At 37.5% G+C, this 9,102-nt stretch overlaps 1 protein-coding gene and 1 pseudogene across 1 annotated transcript; both read right to left on the bottom strand.

The window, feature by feature from the left end:
* Positions 1–826, bottom strand: part of LOC111479425 — a 4,475-nt pseudogene extending 3,649 nt beyond the window's left edge.
* A 1,586-nt stretch (positions 827–2,412) lies between these two features.
* LOC111479369 (proline--tRNA ligase, cytoplasmic-like) lies at positions 2,413–8,657 on the bottom strand. The gene is made up of 13 exons (XM_023123993.1): positions 8,533–8,657; positions 7,591–7,655; positions 7,410–7,492; positions 6,991–7,083; positions 6,791–6,907; positions 5,506–5,693; positions 5,355–5,421; positions 4,372–4,494; positions 4,125–4,277; positions 3,744–4,028; positions 3,435–3,653; positions 3,159–3,252; positions 2,413–2,738 (listed from the first exon to the last, which is right to left on the bottom strand). The coding sequence occupies exons 2-13, from the start codon at positions 7,634–7,636 to the stop codon at positions 2,674–2,676; spliced, it is 1,533 nt and encodes a 510-aa protein (XP_022979761.1). The 5' UTR covers positions 7,637–7,655; positions 8,533–8,657; the 3' UTR covers positions 2,413–2,673.
* Between the last annotated feature and the right edge of the window lie 445 nt (positions 8,658–9,102).

The raw sequence follows: 9,102 nt of genomic DNA, 5'->3' as shown, positions 1-9,102 counted from the left end.
ATGAAAAAAAAAAAAAAAAAAAAAAAAAAAAAAAAAGTTTTTAACCTTAATATAGGGATAGAAGAACAAAATTCAAGAATTAGACAAGAGTTTAAATTTAGAGAAACGTTTGTCCCCACTAATTGCCTGCCCTATATAACGTGCCAAAGAGAACTATAAAAAATTTTCTTCCTTCGCAAAGAAGACAGTGTGGACAGGAACGAGGCAGAACCGATATAACAGCAATTCTGAATCCAAATTGGAAGGTTCACTAGTCATCACGTTTCAAACGTGAAATAGGATTGCATGAAGCTAGACATTCCGTCACAAACACTAAAACAAACAAACAACGTTTGAACGAACAACAAAAGGAAATCCCGAATTAAATAAAAACCTCCGCTTTGTCCATGCGTGGGAAGAACTAATTAGTCCCTACACTTCAAAATCAAATCAGACACAAAATAAGAAAAAGGAAAGGAGGAAATTCCCAATCCTTCAATCTGAACCACTCGGAGAGGGGTAGCAACCTCTTCCGTAGCAGCAACCTGCAGAAAAGACCTAGCCATCGCTGCAGCACCACAAACGCATTCATAAACAGCGAAACGAAACCCACAACCACACTTAAAAATCAAAATTCAAATGCAAGAACGATGAGCAAGAGAAGAAAGAGAGAGATTGTACGTACTAATAGCCATAATTAGGGATTTTCAAAAGCTCGAGAAAGAATGAAGAAAGAACAGAGGCCTGGATCGAATCGCAGAAGCAGCTACGGACGTCTTTCAGAGGTGCAAAAGCGGGAGAGTTTGTGAATAAACCCTACCAGCGGCGGCACAGTCCGGCGATGGGCAGGTGGAGCAACGACTCCAATAATGGGCCGAGTATTTGTTCAAATCTTCAAGTTAAGGGCCCAAACAAAAACAAAAATTGTCTTAAAAAAAAATAAACTATTTTAATAATTTTAAAAAAAAATTGGAAACTAAAAAATAAATAAATAAATAAATAAATAGTTTCTCCCCATGAATTTTTAATGTTTTTTAGACGTGCTACTATTTATTTAACAATATCTTTAATAAAATTTGAAAAAATAAATATTTGAGATACTAAATTTATAATTTTAAAAGTTCAGAGACTAAATTTATAATTTTAAAAGTTCAGAGACTAAATTTATAATTTTAAAAGTTTAGATATCAAATAAATATAAAAGTTGGGAACTCATTTGTAATTTAGTTTAAGATCGACTATGTCGGGCTTCCATTAAAAATATTAAAAATATTAAGAAAACAAAATGAATGGGTGAAGAAATTAAATTGTAACAATTTCAATAGTATTATATAGTTTTTGAAGAAATGTATTTATTTTGCAACAAATTGATATATCAGGGGCATTTTTGTAATTTTGTCCAAGTTTAAAGAACAAGAGACGAATCCTTATATAAAGGGAGTTCATAGGAGGTGGAAACCCTAACAAGGTTCTCTGAAGAAAAAAACGCAGCCTGCTATGGAGCTTCGGAGATCGAAATTCCTTCGATCTCCGATTTGCGATTCCTTGCAGATTAAGGGAATCTGACATCGAACACAGGCATCTCAGAAAGCCAGTTCCTGATTTCTCCCATAGGTTCTTGGCTCGCTATGATGCCTACACTTTCTTTTCGTTTCTACTGAACTCGATCCTCCTTTCTGCTTCCGAATCTTCTTTTCTTGCCTTTTGAACTGGTGTTTACGGAATTGGAATGTGTTATACACTGTTTTGCTGGAGAGTATTTGGATTCTGACTGCGATTTTTTTCTTTTCGGATTTGTAACTTCGTTTGTGTGCGTTGATAATTGGATTTGATTCTCGATCTTTCATCTTTTCTTTAGCGGAGCATTTGATTCTTCATTTTGTCTTCCTTCTGATACGGATTCAATGTTATTTTCTTCCAAGTCTCAATGATTTTGTTCAAATCAAAATTTTCAAGTTTATCAAAATATATTAATGGCTTTTTAGGTAGGATATGTTAATATTTGTTACAAATTAATTTTATAAAATTTAGTTTTCGTTTATTTTTCTTTATTTAAATAGAAATAATTATAATTTTAAAAGATGATATTGATTCTACCTTTTCAACTTTCACTTAATAAATACGTAAATTTTTTTAATTTAATGTGCATTTATTTTATTAATAAAATGATGCGTTTTATACAAAATTATTCGACTTCATGAAAAACGGTACTAAAATTGCATTTTATTTTGAAATATATAAATTTTTAGAGATTTATTGAATGATAAAATTGATACCTTCACTAAGCCAATCTCAATTAAAACATTATGATTTGTTTGATTTAGTTTTTTATTCTGTTTTTGAAATTATAAAATTTATTGGTTAATTTTCTTCCTATTTTCTAATCTTTTTGACAAGTGCCCGAGATGTATAGGGAATTTGTGGCTCTTCAACTATCGCCTAATCTTCCGACATTTGTTAAAATATGTAAATGTGAAAATATGTATAACAAAATCTCAGAACAAACCTAACTATGCTAACAGAATAAAAGGTGTTCTATAGTTAACTTGCCGAAGTGAATGCTTTGTTCTTCATCGAGTTAACTATCCCTATTGGGAATTCTGATGAACTCACAATTAACGGAATCGAACGCCCCTCGATTTCTTGACACGCTATATCCAGGCACACCGTATCAAACACAAACGAGCTGATAGCTTAGTAGCTTCGACCCCAATAGCTCCATTTCTTTGCAGGCTTCCCAGATGCAAAACATTTGGTACCTGACCACAAACATCCCAGTAAATTCAAGGAAACCAAAGAGAGTTTCTAAAATTGTAACCGTCCAAGCTTACCACTGTAGATATTGTCTGCTTTGGCTCATTAGGTATCATCGCCAACCTCACTTAAAACGTGTCTACTAAGGAGAGGTTTTCACACCCTTATATAAAGAATGTTTCGCTCTCCTCTCCAACCGATGTAAGATCTCACAATCTACTCCACTCCCCTTCGAAGCTCAGTGTACTCGCTGGCGAGAAGAACGAAACATTTTTTATAAGGGTGTGGAAACCTCTCCCTAGTAGATGCGTTTTAAAAACCTTGAAGGGAAGCTCGAAAGAAAACAACTCAAAAGAACAATATCTGCTAGTAGTAGGCTTGGGTCGTTACAAAAACAAATACAGATTTGAACAAAAATTTAGTACCTTCTGGGAGTGCGGGCTGCTCGAACGGGGAGCATAAGGTTTTAGCTGCTCCCATCTCACCCTTGGTCCTTGTTTTCACGTCCTTCTCGACCTCCTAAAGGAACATAAAAACGAAACCGGTAGACATAAAAAGTTGGCACAAAGCAAACATGTTACAAACTTCTTATATCAGAAAACCTCTCTCAATTTACTCAAGCCAGTGATCACTGATGTCCAAAACAATGGAATATTATGTTAAAGCTGAAGCAGCCAACACAAGCAACAAAATCTTAATACCTCTTCATCACACCATGGAGCCAATATCATTTTCTTCTGACTGAGTGCTTCAGTAAACTCTTCCCATGTATTAATAACTTGAATGCATACATCTCGTTTTTCTTTCGCCGCGTCGAACAGGCTTTGTTGAATACTTTCGAGCAATTCTTTCACTTGTTCAACCAACGAAGCTCTAGGTATGTCCTTTTTCCCCGAGTTATCACGACGAACGGCACGTACCTAGAAATAAAGTAATACATGTGGTGTTAGCAACGGGAAGGATTATTTCGATGGTAACGAAAAATAACATCAGTAGACAGAATAAACAACCTGATTGCTTGCCAAGTCCTTCGGCCCTATTTCGATCCTAAGCGGAACACCTTTCATTTCCCAGTGAGAATACTTCCATCCAGGAGAATAATTATCCCTAGAATCGACCTCGGCACGAATTCCTGCTTTGGACAATGTATCCAAAGTGGCAGAACAAGCATCAAAAATTCCTTGAGTGTCTGCATCTTTGTAAGGTACGGGAACGATAATAACTTGAACCGACGCAACTTTTGGAGGCAGCACCAATCCCTTGTCATCCCCATGAACCATAACCATCACACCAATCTGCAAACGATTCAGAAAGACAAGATTAACAGACGCAGATATTCACTCCGACACGACACCTAAAAGCTCGGACAAATGCAAGTATCAAAATACTACCGTTCTAGTACTATACGCCCACGAATTTTGCCAGACCATAGCTTTCTCCCCCTTTTCATTTTCAAAGTTGATTTCGAACATTTTTGCGAAATTTTGACCCAAGCAATGTGAAGTCGCACCCTGAATTCCACGACCAGTGTTCGGGATAAATGCCTGCATAGAAGAAACAGTTTCATACAGCATAAACAAGAACCGGGTATCGATTCACCGTGCTGAAAACAGGTCATAACATTTAATCAACTTATACCTCCACGCTCGTGGTGTAAAGACCACCGGCAAACTTCTCCATCTCGCTCTTCTTTCCCTTGATAACAGGAATGGCCAGGTATTCTTCGTATATCCGCCTATACAATTCCAATATTTCAAGAACCTGAAATAAAAGTAACCTTTAAAATACCACAGATTCATAAAATAACTGAATATTTCAGGGTTCGATTGAAGGATGTTTTGGAATTCTCCCTTTAAACTCATCCTTGGGTTCAAAGCACTCAAGGATGATCACTTGAAGAACTTGGTGCTCCCAATTTAGACCCCACTCATTCTTTGTGGTTCCAATCGAAGTGAGTTGAGTTCGCATATTTGAAAGTAACAGTCCAAGCCCACACCTAGCAGATATTGTCCTCTTTCGGTTTTCCCTCAAGGTTTTTAAAACGCGTCTGCTAGGGAGAAGTTTCCACACTCTTATAAAAAAGACTTTTTTTCCCTCTCCAACCGATATACATAATGCTTTGTTTCCCTCTCCAACCGATATGGAATCCCACAATCCACCCCCTTCAGGGCCCAGCGTCTTCGCTGGCACTTGTTCCGCTCTCCAATCGATGTGGGACCTCATAATCCACCCCCTTCAGGATCCAGCATCCTTGCTGGCACACCGCCCGGTGTCCACCCCCCTTCGAAGCCCAATGTCCTCACTGGCACACTGCCCGTTGTCCACCCTCCTTCAGGGCTTAGTGTCCTTGCTAGCACACCACCCTGTGTCTGACTCTTATACCATTCGTAATAGCCCAAGCCCACCGCTAGCAGATATTGTCATCCTCTTTGGGCTCTCTCTTCCGAGTTTTCCCACAAGAATTTTAAAACGTGTCTGCTAGCTAGGGAGAGGTTTCGACACCCTTATAAAGAATGTTTCGTTCCCCTCTCCAACCAATGTGGGATCTCACATTGAATCTTCAAATTTGCTCGAGATAAAAACGTTTCTAAATCATAATTTAAAATTCTAGAGTTTTATACCTCCGCATCTGCTTCATCCTTAGTGGCAAACGCAGTATGACCTTCCTGCCAAAGGAACTCTCGACTCCTGCAGTCGATAGTTAAAGAAAATTAGTCTTTGCTTTCAAAACAATACAGTAATTTAAACTTAAGCACAAGCACGAGTAATTGCCTAATAAATGGTGTGGGATGGCTGAATTCCCATCTCACAACATTGCACCACTGGTTAAGTTTCAAAGGCAAGTCACGGTGACCCCTGATCCACTTCGAATAGTACGGGTACATAACAGTCTCACTTGTAGGACGAATCGCAATGGGCACTTCCAAGTCAGACTCCCCAGATTTTGTTACCCAAGCAACCTTCAAATGGATGCCAAGTACCAAATGGTCAGCACTAAACCACAATTCCACCTTTATAAACTTAAAAATTAAAAATGAATGAACCGAACATAACGAATGGAACGACTTCTTAGAAACAAACATAAAATTCTAAGAAAGATTACTCATCATCGAATAAATTCTTACTAAACTGGTAAAAGGGTATGAGATCCCACGTTGGTTGGAGAAGGGAACGATATATTCCTTGTAAGGGTGTAGAAACCTCTCCCTAGCATACGTGTTTTAAAACCGTGAGCTGACGGCGATACGTAACGGGCCAAAGCAAACAATATCTACCAGCAGTGGGCTTGGGCTATTACAAAATGGGAGGAGGGAGGATGTCTAAAATCTTTTCAAGAATGTTTTTTACTAGGAGGCAATAAAAGTTCATCACTCGAGCCAAAACTATGCTGACAAGAAACAGGTTAGAGGCTAGAAGAACAAACTGAGGACATAAAACCAATTCACTCAGAGACACTCGACATAAACGAAACATCATGAAGATCGAGATGATATTCGTAAATCATAACCCAATGACCATGACAACCATACCATCACTTGACTGGTATTACACCCATAACAAAGGTAATATGCATTTAAACTTCATTAAAAATGAAATACCCATTTCTAATCAATTTTAAAAAACAAAATGGAAGAAATGTAAAGAACGAGAGTTGTTGAAACTAGCATATTGGAAGACCAATTGGCAAAAATAACCCTGAGCAGCAACGAAATTATAAGTTTCTTCCTCTTGACTGAATCTATAACCTTCATTAGCAGATTCATTTTCTGTGGTTTCCCTAATCAAACTAAAAGTTAGCAAGAAACCATGCATAGCACTGAATAGGGAGGGCCGAATACACCAGCTACACCTAACATGTGGAATGGGTGCATAAGGATGTCGTGCTCAGCCTGGAATACAATCATGAAGTTGAAAGTACCAAGATGCAATGCAGCCCATTAAATTTACAAGCGAAACATTTATCATCGCTATGAGATTAAATCCCGAGTTATTGCGAAGTTAAAATTCAGATGGAGAAGTTTCTCTACCGTTGCATAAATGAATAATAAAACATCACCTCAGGAGCAAAACCTTCTATATGATCTTTCTCTCTTTGTAAGACGCCGGGAGATACAAAAAGTGGAAAATAGCAATTCTTGATTTTCATTTTCTTAATTTCAGCATCAAAAAATACCTGCACCGATGACAAATTAAATCTTTGAACTTCGAAACAAGAACAGATCGTAAAATCGACGATAGAAAGACTAGCATCCTTACTTGCATAGTCTCCCAGATAGACATCGCCCACGGCCTCAGTATATAGCAGCCCGAGATATCATAATACTCGATCATTTCCCCACTGACAACGACCTAGACAAACTAGAAAAAGAATTATTCAAGTCATCGAAAAGAACGTGTTCATAATATTACAGGGGAGATCCCTCGAAAAAGACATCTTATAATCTTTTTTTTTCCTTTTTGTTTGCTCCTTCATCGAGAAGTAAAGGTCGACTCATACGAATAATTTCACACATGGGTTGAGACATGTTCGTTGACAGCCTTCGAATGAAATTACACGATCTACCTTCACTACGACGACTGTCAAACAACATTCTCAAACTCATACGTATAATTTTTACCAAACATAAAGAGTCATTTTGCAATGAAGAAAACAAAAACCGTGCACAAAACAGCACCTCGGAATACCATTCTCCGAAGTTGTCGTCCTTCTTATTGGTGAGACCCAACCCAGTCTCTTTCTTCACCTCCTTTTTCCCGCCTGCCCAGTGAACAACAAAGAACAAGTAAACACAAGCCAAACAAGGGAATAGGACACAATTGCACAAACAACTGCTGTATTAAAGGAACATCATTTACCAGCTTTTGGTTTAGTGGCAGAGCTACCAGGCTTAGGACCAGCCATGCTTTCGGGTTTTCAACTTCTGCAAGAAAATCGTGGTAAAAAGTTCGTTATAAACAAAGAAATACAATAAACAAACTAGTGATTAAGTAGGCATTGGGAGAAGTTCTAACACCTATCATGCAAGAATGAGCGTGTAACAACCCAAGCCCACCACTGGCAGATGTTATCCTTTTTGGACTTTCCCTTTCGGATGTTCTCTCAAGGTTTCAAAACGCGTTTGGTAGGGGGAGAGGTTTCCACACCCTTATAAGCAATGTTTCATTCTTCTCTTCAACTAATGTGGGATCTCACAATTCACCCCCTGGGGGTCCAGCGTTCTCACTGGCATACCGCCCGGTGTCTAGCTCTATACCATTTGTAATAGCCCAAGTCCACCGCTAGCAGATATTGTCCTCTTTGGGATTTCCCTTCCGGGCTTTTCCTCAAGGTTTTAAAAAGCATCCGGTAGGAGAGGTTTCCACACCCTTATAAACAATGTTTCATTCTCCTCTCCAACCGATATGGGATGTCACAAAGCAAAACACGAAAAGGAATCCAAAGTCAACCCTATGAAATTTGAATTGGGTTGAGTTTTGTTGCCAAATTTTCCCACAAATTCTACAAAATAAACAAGGAAACACAAATCATCAAGCCATACAAACCCACCCCATCCAGGATTTCTATCGAAAAATGAAAATTATCATTCAGATTTGATAACTTTCCCAGCAACACAAAGAAAATAATAGGAATTTCAAACGAAACACAGACATAATATGAATTTGTAGTGGTTTTCAAATTAAGAAAATTGAAATGAACAGAACAATGAACATTGAATAGATAACCAAGATGTTCAACATACTTCAAACCCACTGAATAAGAAGCATGTGAGTGTGATAAAAGAGCTGCAATAAACTTACAATGGATCGGTTTCTGCGATTGGATGAACACCCGGCTGCGGACAGTGATGAAATGCGAGAAGCTTTGAGGGTTGAGCACACGGCAGGACAGGGATGGATTGATCTTTCGAAAATAACATTTTTAAGAGAATGAAAAAATGGCATTGACTACATCCCCTCGGCATTGGGCTGGGCCTGACTTCCCCGCCGTTCTTGCCACTCGGCATTGGGCCGTTCTTGATAAAAACCGAACCGAACCCATCCATCTCATCTCGGGTCGAGACATTTTTTAAGTTGGATTTGGAAGGTAATAAATAAATGAATTGAAGCAATTCCTATCATTTATCTTTTTTTTAATTAAATAAAATTTATTTTGAAAATTATTTATTTATTTTCAATAATTTAAATTACATTTCAAATAAATTAAAAAAAATTTGTGAAGGGTTGAAAAATGAATAATAAAAATGGTTATAAAATATAATAAATATATGTATATAGTAAAAAAAATATTTTAAATTTTTGATAAAAACAAATCTAATTTATAAATTTGTAATTTTTTTAATCTTATTTTAGTTTGGAAAGAGAACAAAT

This window comes from Cucurbita maxima, unplaced genomic scaffold (assembly GCF_002738345.1).
Source record: "Cucurbita maxima cultivar Rimu unplaced genomic scaffold, Cmax_1.0 Cma_Scf00005, whole genome shotgun sequence".
NCBI lineage: Eukaryota > Viridiplantae > Streptophyta > Magnoliopsida > Cucurbitales > Cucurbitaceae > Cucurbita > Cucurbita maxima.
The sequence above is the reverse complement of the archived record's forward strand: the minus strand, read 5'-3'. Positions and strand labels throughout refer to the sequence as shown.